Here is a 20,197-nt window from a genome sequence, read left to right as displayed (position 1 = left end):
GTTTATAATTTTAAATAATTTAAAATGTAAATTTAAAAAAATAATTTAAATAATACCTGACTTTTAATGAATATAGTTTTTTTTAACTTTGAAAAGGCATTCAATTATGTGGATCATAATAATTTATGGACAACATTTCAAAGAATGGGAGTTCCAAAACACCTAACTGTGCTCATACAGAACCTGTGCATAGACCAAGAGGCATTCATTCAAATAGAACAAGAGGATACTGCTGCATGGATTAAAATCTGGAAAGGTGTTGCAGTATAGTAATTACTTAGTGTGGCTTTTCAAGCCATAAAGTCTTTGTAAACTCTGTGGTGGAATTTGCTGTGAGCAACTGAGAGCTCCTGATTGTAAAAGTTAATCCACCTGGGGTATTTCTGTTGGGCGCAATACAAAGCAATGTTCTGGGAGGTTCCTGTTCTCTCTCAGGTGCTTAGAATTCTGATGTTATGATTGGTTAGTTTGGCCACTCTGCCAAGCTCAAAAGGAGGCCTCCTAGAGGCAGAAGAGGTCTCTCTCTGACTGCTGGTTGAGGAAGACGTGCTGCTGAAAGAGACATGAGCTCCTGAAAGAGACACACATTGCTGAGGGTTACTCACTGTTGGGAGAGAGATTGTGAGAGACTGTTAGGAGAGAGACTGTGGGCTAGGAGAGAGACTGAGCATTTTTCCTGAACTTGAATTGTAGTCTGGTGCTTCCCTAATAAACCCCGTAATCTATGAGTTCTGTGTGGCCACTGCAGTGAATTATCCAACCCAGGAGAGAGGTGGTGGGTGCTTTGGGAGGAACAGTTGGTGAAAGGGCTGGAGGGAGGCAGCCTGTCTGGCCTTGCAGTAATAGGCCTTGGGTTACTGATAGTGATTCTGTCTTCCTCTTGTGGGGTTAGAGGAGGTCAGAACATGTGGCCACCTTGTTTTTTTTGCAGGTGTGCAGTATGGTTGCATCTTTTCACCATACTTATTATGTACACTGAGCAAATAATCCAAGAAGCTGGACTATATAAAGAAGAACATGGCATCAGGATTGAAGGAAGACTCATTAGCAACTTGTGATACGCAGATGACACAATCTTGCTTGCTAAAAGTGAAGAGGACTTAATTACTAATGAAGATAAAAACCCCAGCCTTCAGTACAGATTATACCTCAACAACAAACAAACATCCTAACAACTAGACCAACATCATCATAAATGGAGAAAACAATGAAGTTGTCAAAGATTTCATTTTACTTCGATCCTCAATCAATGCCCATGGAAGCAGCAGTAAAGAAATTAAACACTGCATTACATTGGGCAAATGTGCTATTAAAAAAACCTCTTTAAAGTTTTAAGAAGTAAAGGCGTCACTTTGAGTACTAAAGTCCACCTGACCCAAACCAAAAAAACGAAACCAAACTCATTGCTGTCGAGTCAATTCTGACTCAAAGTAACCCCTCCTTGGGTTTCTGAGGTGGTATCTCTATGGAAGTAGATTCCCCAGTCTTCCTTCCGAGGAGTGGCTGGTGGGTTTGAACTGCTAGCCTTCTAGTTAGCTGTCAAATGCCTTAGGCACTACACCACCAGAGCTCCCTCTGACCCAAGTCATGGCATTTCAATTACTTCATATGGATGCAAAAGCTGGACAATGAAAAAGAAAAGACTGAAGAAGAATTGATGCCTTTGAATTATAGTGTTGGCAAAGAAAAATGAATATACCATGGACTGCAATTAGAATGAACAAACCTGTCTTGGAAGAAGTAAAGCTGGAATGCTCTTTAGAAGCAAGGATGGTGAGCTTTCATCTCACATACTTTGGGACATGTTATCAGGAGGGACCAGTCCCTGAAGAGCGACATACTTGGTAAAGTAAAAGGTCAGTGAAAAAGAGGAAGACCCTCCTCAAGATGGGATTGGCACAGTGACTGCAATAATGAGCTCAAACATAGCAATGATAGTAAGGATGGAGCAGGATTGGGCAGTGTTTCACTCTGAGTTGGAAACGATTTGATGGCACCTAACAACACCAACCATATTTTCTAATATACATATGTATATATACATACATATATATACATACATACATTGTTGTTGTTGTTGTTATGTGCCATCGAGTCAAACCCGACTCATAGCGACCCCTCCTTGGGTTTCTGAGGTAGTATCACTACGGAAGTAGGATTGCCCAACCTTCCTTCCGAGAAGTGGCTGGTGGATTTGAACTGCCAGCCGTCTGGTTAGCAGGTAAGTGTCTTAGCCACTATGCTACCGGAGCTCCCACATACATACATATACATATATATGTATATATATGTATATATATGTATATATATGTATATGTATATGTATATGTATATGTATGTATATATGGGAGCTCTGGTAGCATTAGTGCCTAAGGCACTTGACTGCTAACCAGAAGACTGCGGTTCAAACCCACCAGCCACTCTTCGGAAGGAAGATGAGGCAATCTACTTCCATAGGGATACTGCCTCGGCAACCCAAGGAGGGGTCGCTATGAGTTGGGTCCAACTCGATGGCACATAACAACAACATATATATATATACATACATACATACACACACATACACACATACACACACACACCCAATTTAAAGAAAAAAAATCTATGTCATTCCTTCAAAGATCTACAAACTATGTTTTATGACTGGTTAATTTATCTAGCGTTTTTCTTGAATCAAGTAGCAAATTTTATTTCTGACAGGAAAAAAAGAAAATTATTTAGCCTAAAAATTATAAACAGCTGTAAAAATGGGAAACATTTTTAAACACAATACACAACATGAAATTTTCAGATTACAACAATTTCAAATTCCCAAGCTCCAGCTGAAAATATAAAATGATGAATATATTTTGATGAAGCTAATACAGAACTTAATATCTAAGAAATAAATTGAAAGAGCTCCCTGAAGTACAAGGTTTCAAACATTAGTAAGAACTACTAAGAAGTGATTGAGACATACTTACCTTTCTACACATTGTGAAAAGTATTTCTAAATGCTTTGAATTTGATAGTAAAGTATTTGTGTCTATTGTCACGTAATTATGCAAAAGAGGCATCATGTCTAGAAAAAGAAATTTAAAATCCCAATGAGAAATGAGTAACAGGAGTAGAGATAAGTTATCCCCACTGAAATCACACTTCTGTAGCGTCCACCATTGCTATTCCCTTGCAACCACAAAAATACTGGAAATAAAAGTGATAAATCACCCCCTTTATAGACAAGAAAGATGTGACTCAACAAGATTAAAATGTTCACCATTTATTGTAGTAATTACTCTATTTTCTCTTCTTCTCCATAGCACTCATCACCATCTGATACATAGGCAATCCCTGGGTTACAAGGGATGACTCCTATTTGTCCTTTAATGTTACATAAATTTGCCCTCACTTTGAAATGACTAAACTGACAACAAATTCTTCACCACAATCACCTTCATTTGCTGCACATGCAGCTTTCAAATCACTGAAAAAGCCTCAAGGCTTTTTCTTACACCAAAGCAAGGCTAAATTAAGAACCAAATGGATCTGTTCCAACTTACTCATAATTTCTTAAAGATACACGTAGGAGCAGATCTTGTTCGTACCCTAGGGACTGCCTGCACATGTATTTTCTTACTTCTTTGTCTGTTTCCCCACACTGATCCTCCCTCCACTAGAATGTAAGTTTCAAAAGCACATGACTGTTTATTTTGTTCACTGTTGTATTGCAGAGCTTAGACTAGCACTTGGAATAGAGTAACCAAAACCAAACCAAACTGGAATAGAGGAGGAGTTCAAAAAATATTTATTGAATTAATGTATAGATACATATGCTTTGGTTGCAAATTAATTTCAGATACATTAAGGAAAAAATGAAGACTAGCTTCTATTGCCTACATTCCTAGGGCTGAGAAACACTGCTACAATAGCCCCATCCTTGACTTGACAAAAGAGCTCTGGTGGCATAGCACCTAAGGAGTCTGACTGCTAACCAGAAGGTTGGAGGTTCAAACCCAACAGCAGCTCCACAGAAAGAAGGTGGGGCACATCTACTTCCCTAAAGATTTGCCGCCTCAGAAACCCAGTGGGGATTGCTATGAGTCAGAACTGATCGAAGGCATTGAGTTTTGTTTTTGGGTTTTTTACGTGACAAGGAAAGAAGGACAATGTTTTTCTAAATAGAACTGAAATAACATACATCTTTTTTTCAGGTTTCAAAGGAAATACTATCTAGACATACTAAGAAAAAATAGATTAAAACCATACCTGTAAAATATTCAAAACAATCCTGTTGAAAAACTTCATATAATATACCTAGAAGCTGCCACATTTGGGGGGAAATACTATGGCAGGTTAAACTATATGCCAGTGAAAGAATTTCTTCATAAAATTCTAGAAAGAAGAAAATCTCTAGTTAGAATGCTAGGAAATAGCATAACTTAAAGATTCCACAGAGGAAGATCCTAGCAGTAAGCTCATGCAGATATAAGCTCTTCCTATATCTAATGTGATTATAAATAGATTAATTTTTTTCACTAATATTAGAAATGCATGCTCAATTTTTGACTAAAGAAGTGTATAATAAAAAGTTGGAGGCAACTACTCTCAAGTAGTAACACTTATCCTGCATTGTTCTCTCTGCATATTATAGTGTGCATCTCCCTCACACCCACATGAATTAGGGATAGCATCTTCAAAATATTTTGATACTATGGAAAAGTAGCTTCCCATACAAATTTCAATAAGTGTGTAACATCTAGCATTAGTTACTGATTCTATTCAGAAATTAGGCACCATAATAGACAATTGGACAAATATGCTATCATTTCATATTTTATAATCCCAGATTAAAGAAACCTTATCTGAACTTGACACCAGTTCTTTATTTTTCAAAATGTGAGACTTTAAACTGTCCTTTAAAAATTCCACCAGCAGAAACTCTTAATTGGATACATTATGTTTATCCCTAAATGAAAACATAGATACTTAACATTAGAAAGCATTCTTAAAAATTGAAGAGCAACAATGTGGAACAAAACTCAAAATCATCTGGAGGAAAAAAAGGGGAGGACCAGGTTTGCTGGTCTGATAGAGCCTGGTGGAACCACTGAGACTATGGCCCCTAGCTGCCCTTCAGGTCTGGAATTGAACCCACACCTGTGGTTTCCAGCCAAACCAAAGACAGGCATATGAGTCGAACATTTACCAGAGGTAGATACACTCCTTGGAGAGAACAATCATTGAGAAAGAAGGGCTGCTTATGCACAGGGAGACAGCTCAGGGGGCAGGAGTGTATGGAGGGATGGACACTGGGAAGAGGTAACTATGGGGAGGAAGTGGGAGGGAAGCTGTTGCATTGTGGTAAACTGTGGTCAATGTCATGAGACAAAGTTTATGTAAACTGCTATATGGAAAGTGAATTTGCTCTGTAAATCTTCACCCAAATCACAATAATAAAAAATAAATAAAATTGAAGAGCACGCAGGTTTCTCGTTCTCTGAGTTGTCCATTCTGTTGACTCTGAAGAGTTAAAAAATGCATTGTATGTTTATTAATTTAAAAAAAAAAATCTCAATTTACCTTTTTACTCTACCTCTGAACTTACCAATTACGTGTTTATGTAAAACAAGATCAATGATCCTCAGACAGATATTCTCTAACTGCTGAGTAACCTAAAGACAAATTTAAAATTTTTAAAGTATCATGATAATTCTTAAATATTTAATTTAAAATATCATAATTCTAAAATTAACATACAAATTTAACATTATCCTAATTAAAATACCAGCAAGAATTTTTGGGGAGGCAAATTTCACAAGCTAATTCTAAAATTCATATGGAAAAATAAGCATGTAAGAATAACCAGGAAAAAGTAAATAAATAAGAAAGAATAACCAGGAAATTCTGAAAAGTAAACTAACGATGCAGTCAATGGTTAAATATGTAATAAAGTTAAAAATCAGTTCCTTACCTCACATTTTATACCAAAATAAATTCTTAATGGATCAAAATATTTCAATGTGAAGAATTAAATCAAAAAATAAAATAAATAAATAAAGAATTTTTATATAATATTGAAGAAGGAAAATGATTCGAGCCCAAAAATCAGAAATGAAAAATCTGATCCATTTTATTACAAAAATCAAAAATTTCTGCACAGGATCGGGAAAGTCAAAGATAAATGAAAAACTGAAGTGAAACATTTTCTACTGGTATTAAATTACCCTCACAGAAAATCAACAAATAAACAGAAAAATAGGCAAAGGTTATGAATAGTTACTTGGAGAAAAAGAAATACAAATTGACCTTAAGCTTATAGAAAGATGTTCACTCCCATGTCTAGAAGAGAAATACAAATCCAAAGTACAAGACTAACATTTGCACTATTTCACCCTGATTTGGGGAGTATAAATTGGTACATGCTATGAATAACATTAGAAAATATTAGTCCAAAAAAAGCAATAATTAAATGAACCATATAGCAACCCCTCCTTGGGTTTCCAAGGCGGTATATCACTACAGAAGTAGATTGCCCAACCTTCCTTCCCAGGAGTGGCTGGTGAGTTCAAACTGCCAGCCTTCTGGTTAGCAGTCAAATGCCTTAGGCATCATGCCACCAGAGCTCCATCCATTATACAGGACTGGTTAAATAAATCTGACACATCATACAAGAGAATATTATATAGCATTAAAAATATATAACTTTATTGATTGATATGGAAGGATCATCAAGATATATTAAATAAAAAATAGCAGATGGAAAAACTGTGTATAGTATGTTATTGTTTTTATAACAAAAAATGTACATTTAACTTTTTGCTAATATATTAATAGAAAAATCTCTGGACAAATAGATAAATCCTAGTAAAAGTGGCTGTCTCCTAAGAGGGGAATTAGATGTCTAGAAGCTCAGCAGCAAAGTAAAATTTCACTGACTACCTTTTCACACCTTTGAATTTTTCAAATTATGCTTGTATGATTTGCTTTGTAGTAAGTAAAAATTAAAATCCATCATGGGTTATATTTTTCATCTGATTATCCTATTTCAGCTTAAGGAACATATTATTTTATTTTCATTTTAAGCTTAAACTATTGTTTCAAATTTCAAGCAATCCAAAATTTTTCAGTTTTAAGGAATTTGTCAACATATTTAAAACTATTAAACAAAAATACATATTTTAAGCATCTATTTCAGACTTCCAGTTTTGCTTTTCATACATTAAGTATTTATACATGTACTACTCATACACATGTGGTTTTTCCTTTGAAAGAAAATTTGTTTTCCAGGTTTGCTTTACATAAGCCACGGTTCAAAATTATAGGATGGACAGGAGATCAAGTTTCCAGTTCTGGTTTTGGCTCTAATTTTAATCTATGAACTTGGTAAAGCCATTTACGGAAGACTAATGTTTCTTCATCTGTAAACAAGGAAGCTGAATGTTATTAGTGCTTCCCAAATTTCAACCCATGCCTCTCTTAGTAATCACAAGTTCATACGTTTAATTTTAATATGTGAAATTCAAAATAAATTTGGCATCATGAGAAAAAAATATCAAAAAGACAAAATGCTATTTTGTTTGTAAACTGATTGTGCTGCTCACGCTACCTCTACTAGTCCTCATCTATCCTCCCCCTTCCCCACTCCCCCTTGAACACACACACACATTTGGTAAAACTGGACTAGATGAGTTCTAAAGTTGCTTCAAATCTAAAATACAAATTCTACATAGAAAATGAAAAAACTGTTGTTAAGTATGCTCTCTGTAATTTAATTTGGAATATCTCACTGTTAGTCAAAGACCCATACAGTGTCAACAAGAACATAAAAATAATAAATACGGAAATAAAATCTCACATTAAGCCTTCTAAGTAAAGGAAGACCTGTCCAGGAGAAGAATGCTGAACCATTTTTAAGAATCTGGTAACTTTTTATTGGTATGTGATAAACAGATAAATCGACAACCACACTGTTTAGCAATGCTATTTAAAGAACTAGCATCTGCTTCCTAATCTTCCCCTATAAAACATGACTTGCCATCATTTCCAAGCAAATCAATTTGGACTCAGAAGCAATGAACACAAATGGGAGTTAAGGAGAAGCCATGTGATACTATCCTTAAAGTATGAGAGCAATTTTTTAAACCTTTGTTGTTATGTTGTTGTTATGTTCCATTGAGTCGGCCCCAAATCATAACGACCCCTCCTTGGGTTTCCGAATGGTATCACTACGGAAGTAGACTGCTCAACCTTCCTTCCGAGGAGTGGCTGGTGGGTTTGAACCACCAGCCTTCTGGTTAGTAGTCAAGTGCCTTAGGCACTATGCTACCAGAGCTCCCTTTTTAAACCTAACAACATAGATTTTAAAATTCATGCCTATTAATCATATAAATGTCACTTAATGCCACTATAATGACATAATAAAATGTAAATAAAGAAGTCCTACCTCTTTTTGATCTTCTACAACTGTCAAGATAGTATCAATGGTATGTAAAATTCCCATAGCCATTACTGTCTTATCTTCAACTTCTTCATATTCATCACTTTGAAGAACTTTACCAAATATTTCAGCCTATAAAAATAAAATTGAAATATTCAACAACTGGTATCATTATATCTTCCCACTATTATAAGTTAACAAGAACTTCCAGTCCTTTACAAAAAAAGGCAGTATCATACATCCAAGTGTCAGCATTGTTCAAACTACAAGTTCACTTTGTCTACTGAATCACATCTTTTCTTATAATGATAGAAACTCATGTTTTAAATATAACCATTTTTCCTTATCTAGTGACTAGAGTGGAAAAAATGCTACTGTTAGAACAAGACTACTAATTATTTAACTTCTAGTTGTCATTAAAGAAGTAAACTGAAAAACAGGAAAAATTAAATCAAGTGAAACTAAATTGAAAAATTCAATAGAAAGTTTATAAGATAAAGTCAAGGAATCAAACAGAAGATGAAATAAAAAGAATAGATATAAGAAAACAGAAGACAAAGGATCAGGAAATTGGACACTCAGTTCAGGTACAACATCAGTTCCAGAAATATAGAACAGAAAAATGGTAGGGAGAAATTTATCAAATAATATGTTGTCCAAAATCAGTTTCCAGAATGAAAACCCAGTAAAATTTTAGAAAAACCATATGAAGGCACATTATTATTAAATTTCAGAATATTATAGATGAAAGAGATGATCCTGAAAGTTTTCAAATAAAATAAAAATAATAATGGGTAACAAACAAAGGAAGAAGAAATCACAATATCATTAGACTTCAAAAACAACACTAGATGCTAGAAAGCAATGGAGTAATGCTTTCAAAATGCTGGGGGAAAAATTATTTCCAACAAAGAATTCTATACCCAGTAAAAGTATCATTGTGAGGATAGAGAATAAAATCATTTTTAGATATGCAAGTCTTCAAAAATACATGCCTTTCTTTTTTGAGAAGTTACTAAAAACATGTGCTTTCACAAAATAAAATAATAAACCAAGAAAAAGATGTAAGGTCCAGAAGAGAAAGGATCCAATGTGGGTTAGAAATAAAAAGCTCCAGGATGAGAGAGATGTAGAAGTCCTAGGAGACATGTCCAAGTTAAAGCAGAAGGATGGAGGTCTACAGGAGAGAGGACATCATGGGGAAAAAGAAACTGACATTTGAATATATAGAAAATATACTGATAGGCATATACTAAGGGTGTGAAATATTTGGAAAAATTTAAGTAAACAGACAGGTAAATGAAAATAAAAAGCCATTCATCAACGTTAAGAAACTAATATACAAAACAAGGATTATTATATTGAATTATTTCACTCAGCAGTAAATAATAATTACAATTTACATTATCAAAACAATGTAAAACACTGGATGCTGATTTAACCAAAATATGGCAATGAAATTGAGGAAAAGGAAGAAGAAGGATGTGAAGAAAAAGTACATGGTATGGAAGAAGTAAGTCCTCACCTACCCCAGAGGGCAATCAATAAATAACAAATCAGAAATTGAATTTTTAAACATTAGAATTTATTTCAAAAGACATAGGTAAGGGGAAATCTAGGTCAACTGGCATATATAGTTCATAAAGATAATGTTCTACATGATTTAATGATGAGTGCCACCTGGGGTCTTAAAAGCTTGTAAGTGGCCATCTAAGATATAAATATTTGTCTCTTCCCATCTGGAGCAAAGGAGAATGAAGGAAACCAAAGACTCAAAGAAGCAATTAGTCCAAAGGACTAATGTCCCACATGAACCACAGCATCCTCTAGCCTGAGAGCAGAAGAACTAGGTGGTGCCAGGCTACTACTACCAACAGCTCTGACCAGGGACACAAAAGGAGATTCCAGCTAGAATGGAAGAAAAATGTAAAACAAAACTCAAAAATTCATTAAAAACAAGACCAGACTTATTATATAATAAGACTGATAGAGACTATAAGAACCCCCAAGACTATCACCCTAAAACACCCTTTTAACCTGGAACTGAAGCCACTCCCAGAGATTATCTTTCAACCAAGTATATTGGCCTACAAAATAAATAATACCCATGAGAAGTACAGTCCCTTGAACAATAAATTAAACAAGATCAAATGGGCAGCATTAGCTCAAAAGCAGAGATGAGAAGGCAAGGAGGGGCAGGAAAACTGGAGGAATGGAAACAGGGAAGGCAGAGTGAAAATGGGGAGAGTGCTGACAATTGCAGGGATAGCAACCAATGTCACAGAACAATCTGTATATAAATTTTTGAATGAGGAACTAATCTGCTATGTAAACTAAAGCACAGTAAAATGTTCAAAACAAAAGATATGAGTAAATATCAGGGTTAAAAAAACTACAAAAGTTGAGAATAAGTGTCTTTTAGAAAGCATAACTTTGGAATGAAGAGGGACTAGAGCCAAAGAATGTTTTTTATAATAAGCTTTTTCAAATTACCTACATGTATTACTCTGAAAAATTAACTTTAAAAATCAAAATAAATGTTGGAAGGAAAGGAGTGGGAAAATGAAATAAGATTTTACTTATCTACATTTTTTTTGACAAGCAGTCCCGAATCATTAACCACTAGCATATGAGTCAGAATCAGGTCATTACGATGAGGACTCCAGGTGGTGGAAACGGTTTGCCTCAACTACTAAATAACAGTTCTGGCAATTCAAACCCGTCCAGAAGCACTCCAGAAGAAAAGGCCTGGTAATCTGCTTCCAAAAGATTACAGCCAAGAAAACCCTACAGAGCAATAATACTCTATAACACATGGGATCACCATGAGTTGGAATCGACTTGATGGCAATGGGTTTTGTTTGTTTTGGTTTTATCTACCACAAGATAAGGCTTTTAAATATATTTAAATTTAACAGTAGTACTCACCAAAAACCAAATTCACTGCCACTGAGTCATTTCCAACTCACAGTGATCCCTCCTTGGGTTTCCAAGGTGGTTATCTCTATAGAAGTAGACTACCCAACCTTCCTTCCGAGGAGTGCCTGGTGGGTTTGAACCACCAGCTTTCTGATTAGTAGTCAAATGCCTTAGGCACTATGCTACAAGACAGTAATACTAGACTCTTTTAAAAGTAATTTATGAAGCCCCTAAAATTTATGAAACCCCTAAAAATTACTAGTACTTATGTGATGGCTCTAGAGTCATGACCTTACTCAACAGTCAAAATAAGAAAATATCAGGAAATAAATATCTCTCACTATTAGAAAAAAATAATCATCACTATAATGAATTTAGGATATTATTCCAACTGGACTTACATACTGTAAGATTATTATTTTATATGTAAGTATAATTATAGGAATGTCAGAATTATTAGAGCAAACATTAATTTTTATATTAACATTTCAGTTACATATAAAACTGAACACTAAATTTTAGAATTTATTTAGATTACTTAAGGCTTTTATACCAAACTAACATAAAACTTTGCCCATTCTTACCAAGTGTTGTGTCATATCAACAGCAATTGAGGCCACCTCTTGACTGTATTCACATATCATCTTCTGGATAACATTAGTAACATCATCATTTTCTGTCTCTCTAACAATGTGCAGCAGCTCCTGCATGATAGATCTCACATGTGGCTTCATATATTCCTTAGCTAATGCAACAAAAGAAAATTGGTAAAAATTAGCCATTCCTATAAATAGGAGCTCTGGTAGCATAGTGGCTAAAGCACTTGCCTGCTAACCAGAAGGCTGGCAGTTCAAACCCACCAGCCACTCCTCGGAAGGAAGGTTGGGCAATCCTACTTCCGTAGTGATACTGCCTCGGAAACCCAAGGAGGGGTCGCTATGAGTCGGGGCTGACTCAACGGCACATAACAACAACAACAACAACATATGATTAAAAGAATTTGGTCACAAGGTAAGGTGGCACAAGGAAATATTTAGATACGGTTTTAGATACATATTTGCTTTGTGGTGACTAAGTTAGAAAGCCATACCAAAATAACATTCACCAATGTATTAAGTTTCCCAAGCATAACACAGGGCTAGGCAGTCCTACACAGGAAACAACTGTCCACCCAAAATACCAATAGCTTCTATTAAGAAATTCTAACTATATAATGCTGTCATCTGCATGATTTGTACAACATGAATGACATCAAGACCTAAGTATAAACTATCACTCACATAAAGACTATCCCAGGCCATTCTGATCAGGCCCACAATAGATGGATCCTGATAGAACAGAGAAAGATGTGCCACAGAACTCAAATTCTTTAAGAGTCCAGACTTACTTAATCAAGTGAGGCTAGAAGATTCCCAGAGACTCCTGCCCTGAGATACTTTTTAAATCTTAAATCAAAATTATACCTTGAAGTCACCTTTTAACTAAATAACAGACTGGCTCATAAAATGAAGAATAGCACTCATGAGTAATAAGCTCCTTTAAAAAATCACTTATATGAGACCAAACAGTCAAAAATTACTGTAAAGCAAAGTTAGACAGTAAGGGGACAAGGAAACTAGAGTACTAGAAATGGTACAACCAGAGCAAAATGGATGAGAATAACACATTCCGACAAATGTAACCACTATCACTGAATAATCTGTATAGAAGTTGTTAAATGGAAACCTAACCTGCTGTATAAACTCCCACCTAAAACATAATAAAATATTATTAAAAAAAGAAAGCAAGCAGCTATTCCCACTACTGATGGAGCCCATTCTCTACCCACTCCACTGCTGGCATATCCTTATTCAAGATTCAACGTCCCTGATGAAATACTGTAGAATGCATTGTTCATGTTCTCATAAAACTGAATTTACTTATTTGACCTTTAAGCACAACACTCTTCTAGAAAAATGTGTGTGGTATCTCACTAGAAATACTACTTGCTACTTTGAGAATCTGCAGAATCATAGACTCCTAGAATTGAAAGGAATCTTGAAGCCATCTAATCCAACTCCTCAAAATTTGAAGATGCGGAAACCTAAGCCTACAGATCATATGCCTTGCTCAGGCTTACATGGCAAGTTAGTGGCAAAATTAAAACTAGGGCGCCAGGTCTCTAGTCTAGCCCAATGCCAACAGTATCTACTCATCTCTTAATCTAAAATCATTCTGGAGATCACAGCTCAGCCCAAAGAGACTCCTGAAAAGGATGAGAAAATGCCCTATGAAATTCTGAAGGGGCAAAAGGGGGAAAATTTTTTTTCTAAAAGGCATTTTTAGCTTTACCTTGTATCTGGTTAGAAATTAATGACTGAAGAGCAAGGGCAGCTTCTACTTTGACAGGCATCTCTTTATCTTCAATCAGGCTCTTTTTTGCTAGTTCAACTGCATTTCTTAGGTTGAGTTCATTATGAAACTTCAAAGAACTGAATGCATGAAGTACCCAACAGGACTGTATTAAAAGAAGAAAGGAGCTGTTAGAATTACGGTATGTAATAACAATGTCAGTAAACTCAGTAAATGATCACTAATGCTACCATATTTCTTTTGGGAAAGTGACATATTACCTTTAGTTTCTAACTTCTGGTTTTTCTACTCTTTATATATGCAATAATACTTTTCATAGGAAAAAGAAAAAGGAGTCAAATTTAAGCATCTCCCCCCAAAAATCCTATTTATGCTTTTAATAAATATTGTAATTCAGAATTCATTTTTTATTTTTATGTAAAAGCTACTACAAAACCAGTATTTGAAATTCATTTGTTGGCCTTTATACAGTGCAAACATTATTTTCCCTTATATCAACCTGCTTAAAAACCAAAACCAAACTCACTGCCAATGAGTCAATTCTGACTCAGAGCAACCCCCTTCATGTTTCTGAGGCAGTAAATTTTTATGGAAATAGATTGTCTAGTCTTCCTTCCACAGAGTGGTTGGTAGGTTTGAACCACCAACCTTCTAGCTAGCAGTCAATAACAACTTAGGCACTACACTACCAACGCTCCTATAGTTTACCAAAAAGGAGCCCTGGTGGCATAGTGGTTCAACACTTGGCTACCAACCCACAGGTTGGCAGTTTGAACCCACCAACTGTTCTCTGAGAAAAAGATGTGGCAGTCTACTTCTGTAAAGACTGACAACCTTAGAAACGCTATGGGGTAGTTCTACTCCATCCTACAGAGAAGTCATGAGTCAGAATCAACTCAACAGCAATAGGGGGGACAGCTTACCAAAATTTAAACTACTGGACTATGAAATCATATTTTTCCTTTGTTTCTTTCCTATGTGCACAAAACATAATCAACAGTAACTAACTTGAATTAGTAAAGCCTTTCAGCAAGAAAATTATGTAGCCTCTCAAACATAAAAACACAAACTACAAAAATGTTCCTGTGCTCTGTGTCCCTAATCTACATTTGCCCAAATATTTCTCTCGTTACTGTATTATCTTACGTCATAAAATATTTTATAGTGTACAAGATACTGTTAACATGTTTTAAGCAAGATTTTTTGTGTTGATGTACTTATAAAGAGTTTCAATTAAAGCCGTATTTTTATTTCTCCATAAAATACATTGATTCTCAAATACAGTTAGAACACAAATAAGTTTACATGATTATTTTCCCCTTTTTAATAAGGCAACATCTACCTAATAAGCTGGAAATCATAATCAATTATTGGCCAAATTAGAATTCCATACTGTTTTTGGCAATGAAAAATGAATCACTTTATAAATTTACATTATACTATTGCTCTAACAAGGAGCTCTGGTAGCATAGTGCCTAAGGCACTTGACTGCTCACCAGAAGGCTGGCGGTTCAAACCCACCAGCCACTCCTCAGAAGGAAGGTTGGGCAATCCTACTTCCGTAGAGATACTGCCTCGGAAACCCAAGGAGGGGTCGCTGTGAGTTGGGGCCGACTCAACGGCAAACAACAACAACAACAACATTGCTCTAACAACGTCCCTCTCACTTTGCATGTTTTGCACATGCAGCAAATGAGGCAAGGATGATGAAAACAACTGGAATTAAAATCCACAAATCCCTTAATTTATGAATTTGTTCTTAATTCAATTGATGTGATGATCATAATGGACATTCTAATTTATATAATTTCACCTCAATATGTGTTGACAAGGAGCTTTGGTGGCGTAGTGCCTAAGGCATTTGACTTTTAACCAGAAGTCTGGCGGTTCAAACCCACCAGCCATGCCTCAGAAGGAAGACTGGGCAATCTACTTCTGTAGTGACACTGCCTCAGAAACCCAAGGAGGGTCGCACTATGAGTCGGATCCAACTTGACTGCAGTTGAGTTTTTGGTTTGTTTGATGTGTTGGCAGGTTAATTTATCCAAGGATATTTACTTTAATAATTATCTTACAAAGACTTTAAGATATATAATGAGAAACTTACTCTGGCTCGAAGATATCCCAGGTTAGACAATAATAATGGAAACACATGATTCTGCAGCAACAACTCCATTTGGTCCTTGAATAAACTCTTCTGTTACGAAATGGAAATTAAATTTCAACTTACTAATTTTTCTATGTGCAAGAATCACTTTTCAAAAAATTATGAATTGCATTTAATACACTTTTAGTTACAATTTTATAAAATTTGTTCACCTAGATATTGCATGTTTTAAATCAGAACAAAAATAATATCTCAGATACAATCTGATAATGATTTTGTAGAAACAAAACAGTAATACTGAAGTCATTTGGTATCCTTCTTTACACAGCAACAATTTCATACAAACTGATAAAACAGGTAAGTCACATTTTCTTTTTAATTAAAGAAATAGATGACAGAAAGAAGGCTATTTATAGTCCACTCAATTATCCAGAAGCAGTCATCAGTTTAAATCATCCATGACTTTCATAGTGTCTCTTTTGCCTATTTCTTCACAGTTTAATTAAAGTAAATTAACATTTTAATTATCTTGACCTTCAATAAAATATCAGCTAGGGAACCAATCACATGCAGAGCTCCATCTTTCTTCCTAGGGTCAAAGTTCAGGTCTGTTAGGATTTGATAACAGAATGCCATCATTTTTGGCAACACCTAGAGAGACAGAAGAATCCATTTTAGTCTACATGAGCTTTTACTACGTACTAAAGTATCAAATATGATGCACATATTTTCAGAAATAGACATTTTATCTTATCAAACAATTATAATCCTAACAAAAAAGATACAACTTATTAAAAACAGAATAACCAATGACACTTCACCCTGTTTCCTCACTAGAACAGAGAAATATTTTTAAAGTGACATGACTGATAACAACATAATTTTTCAAATACTAAGAGATATATATGACTGTCAAATCAATACAGGCCACTTCTTAGTTTTAGATTTAAAGAGAAAAACATATACCTCTTTTCTTTTCTTTGCAGCAGTATATAAGAGAGCCTGAGCTGCTGTGGTGGGAGAAGCATAATCTTCAAAAATATCTAAGATTTCAAAAGATTGAGCCATGTTAATAACGATGCAATTACTTATTACAGATTTACAACCTGAATAATCACTATTCTAAAACCAAAAAATAAAACAGTCCACATGACACTAATCTACATGATAAAAAAGCTAAGCATAAATCTCACTGATGCTCTCATATGCAACAGTATCTGTCAATCTCTACAGTCTGCCCTTTTAAACATACCAAAGAAAATAAATTAGGCATATCTGTTTCACTGAAGATAGGAAATATACAAAAACAATAATAATTCATCTAATGCTTACTATGTGCCAGGCACTGTTCTAGACTCTGCAGATACAAAGGCTAATAAAAAGAAAGATTTCTCATGCTGCTTATGCAGTGAGAGAAAAAATAAGCAGATACACATACACACATCCACATACAATAATAGGTCAGGTTCAGAAGAAACTTCAACAGTGTAAGGAAACAGGCTGACAGGGTGGGGGCTGCTAGTTTAAATAAGGTCTCTGGGAAAGGCTCTCCAATTCTAAGGTAACAATTAAGCAGAGACTGAATGAGATAAGGAAAAAATGTACACATGGAAATCTAAAGATAAAGCAGTCCACACAGAGGGAACAATAAGTATAAAAGCCCTGAGGGCCTGCTAAGACAATCCTTGGCTCTGTCAATATAGGTAGATTTTCAATAGGTATTTGTGGAATATGTATCTATTTAAAATTAATCATGAAAACTTTCACAAATTGTAAATCAGGCAGTTTTATATAAGAATCTGAAAACTTGAGAAGTATTTGAATATGTTCATGCTTTTGTTTTTTGTTTTTGTTTTTGACGGTGGGCAAATTAAAGCATTTTATAATACCCCTGCAAATAGAAAATACCATGTTTTTACCTCCTTTCATACTCCTGTATTTGAGCTCAGTCCTCTCACCTGGGGTGGAGCACCTTGGTTTTAGAATCTCTTGAAAAACCAGCCCATTTTCTCCCCATGGTCTATCTTATTTAATGCCAAATAGAGTTTGAAAATCATTTCTTTCCCTAAATGGCTAATGTATCTCTCTAAGTTTTTATAAGTCAAATCCTCCCATTCATTGTTATATATGTTATATGCCGTCGAGTCGGCCCCGACTCATAGCGACCCCTCCTTGGGTTTCCGAGGCAGTATCACTACGGAAGTAGGATTGCCCAACCTTCCTTCCGAGGAGTGGCTGGTGGGTTTGAACCACCAGCCTTCTGGTTAGCAGTCAAGTGCCTTAGCCTCTATGCTACCAGAGCTCCCATTCATAGGGTTCCTTATTACTTATTGTGTGTGTGTGTGTGTGTGTGTGTGTGTGTGAGAGAGAGAGAGAGTGAGAAACAGAGAGACAGAGAGAAAGAGGCAGAGCACACGGCCATCCCTCCACCTGAGGCCTCTTTGATCTGAGTTTTGTTGAAAGGAAAGCCAAGCTTCTTGTGAGGCTACGGACTGATTCATCACAGCTTCTCCTGGCTAACTCAAGGCAGTGATTTTCAGACAAGATCTCTTATAGCCAATCAGGTCGCACAGTGGCCTGAGAAAGTATTGATTCTATGAACTCCTTTTTTATTTAAAAAATAATGATTTATTTCATTACCTTTCCCAAGTTAATATGAATCTACCCTCTAGTTACTAGTATACCCTCCCTCTCCTACCCACCCCTGGTAACCATCAAAGAATATTTCTTTTTGTGTAAAATCTACTTGACTTTTTACAATAGTGGTCTCATACAACATTTGTCCTTTTGTGATAGACTAATTTCACTTAGCATAATGTCCTCTAAGCTCATCCGTGTTATGCTTCCCAAATTCATCAACGTTCTTTAATGCTGCACAGTATTCCATTGTGTGTATGTACCATAGTATGTTGATCTGTTCTTCCCCTAATAGGCATTTAGGCTGTTTCCACATTTTTGCTACTATGAATAGACTGCAATGAACACGGGCATGCGTATATGCATTGATCTTATGGCTCTTATTTCTCTAGGATATATACCTGGAGAAATATATCTAAATATATAGTAATGGGATGGTTGGATCATATGGTTGAATATGCCTATGTTTTAATATAAGTCTTTGCCTCAAAATATAAGATATAAAATGCAAACAAAGTAATAGCTAACATTTATTGAATGCTTATTCTGTGCCAAGCACAATGCTAAGATTTTATAAGCAACTAGTATTCTATGCTAAGCCTGTGTATTATTCCATTTAATCCTACCAGCAATATTATCATTGTCTGTTTTATAACGGAAAACACTGTACCTGAGAGAGGTTAAGTAATCTGCCCAGTGTCACACGAGCAGATCGGCATTCACGCCTACATTGTCTTAAGCCTAAGTGCGTGCTAGCTTTTACCAAATATAAAAACATTACTACTAATATTAGTCAACGTTATGGATTGAACTGTGTTCTCCCAAAAGTATATATTGGAATCCTACCCCTGTACCTGTGAGAATAATCTCATTTGGAAATAGAGATTGCTTTGTTATGTTAATGATGCTATTATCAGTGTAGGGTATGTTTTCAACCTAATGACTCTTAAGATATAAAAAGAACAGAGAGAAACAAACACAAATTGGGGAAATCTCTACATGGAGATGACCAAGGGAAGGAGGAACACTGGGGTTACAGAAGCTGAGACACATATGGTACCCCAGAGCTGACAGTGAAAGAGCCCTCCCCTAGAGCCAGTGACCTAAAGACAGACTTCTAGCCTCCTGAACTGCAAGAAAATAAATGTCTGTTCGTTAAAACCACTCCATGTGGTATTTCTGTTACAGCAGTACTAAGAAACTAAGACAATCAATAAATTAAGATAGGAATATTTTGTTCATATAAATAATTGCTAGTGACAAAAATATAAAAAGAAAACTAGTGCAGTAACTGTTCTTCCCTATAGTTATCTAAGAGTAAAATACACACATCAAATAGCCATTGCATTCTAGGCCACAGAAGGCCATATGATTACGGAAAAAGCACTTTGGTTAGTTTGGTTTATCTACATTTTTTTTAATAATCAATAAAATGTAAATTATTTCTGTCAATCTGCATACCTACAACTCTTAATGTTTTAAAAACTAGATTCTATCCTATTTGTGATAATGAATAAATGAAATAATGGAAGCTTTTGGAAAGCTAAACAAATACTCTGTGTATAACAAAAACATAAGTATTACAAAAAAGGTAAACACATAAAGGATGCCTTGAAGAAGATAGAAAAAAGACTTGTTTTGTTTGTTTGTTATGTGCCGTCGAGTCGGCCCCGACTCATAGCGACCCCTCCTTGGGTTTCCGAGGCAGTATCACTACGGAAGTAGGATTGCCCAACCTTCCTTCCGAGGAGTGGCTAGTGGGTTTG

At 35.4% G+C, this 20,197-nt stretch overlaps 1 protein-coding gene across 1 annotated transcript in view; it reads right to left on the bottom strand.

The window, feature by feature from the left end:
* Positions 1-20,197, bottom strand: part of IPO8 (importin 8) — an 80,055-nt gene that overhangs the window by 23,454 nt on the left and 36,404 nt on the right. Inside the window, exons 11-19 of the mRNA XM_007943176.2 lie at positions 16,761-16,837; positions 16,329-16,445; positions 15,795-15,884; positions 13,667-13,832; positions 11,920-12,080; positions 8,423-8,548; positions 5,585-5,651; positions 4,246-4,371; positions 2,964-3,061 (exon numbers count right to left, since the gene is read on the bottom strand). Coding sequence (XP_007941367.1) covers positions 2,964-3,061; positions 4,246-4,371; positions 5,585-5,651; positions 8,423-8,548; positions 11,920-12,080; positions 13,667-13,832; positions 15,795-15,884; positions 16,329-16,445; positions 16,761-16,837 — 1,028 coding nt within the window. The remainder of the gene's footprint in view (positions 1-2,963; positions 3,062-4,245; positions 4,372-5,584; positions 5,652-8,422; positions 8,549-11,919; positions 12,081-13,666; positions 13,833-15,794; positions 15,885-16,328; positions 16,446-16,760; positions 16,838-20,197) is intronic.

This window comes from Orycteropus afer, unplaced genomic scaffold (assembly GCF_000298275.1).
Source record: "Orycteropus afer afer isolate SDZICR_OR568_19922 unplaced genomic scaffold, OryAfe1.0 scaffold00100, whole genome shotgun sequence".
Classification (NCBI taxonomy): domain Eukaryota; kingdom Metazoa; phylum Chordata; class Mammalia; order Tubulidentata; family Orycteropodidae; genus Orycteropus; species Orycteropus afer.
Note: the sequence above shows the minus strand (reverse complement) of the source record. Positions and strands in the feature narration are given on the sequence as shown.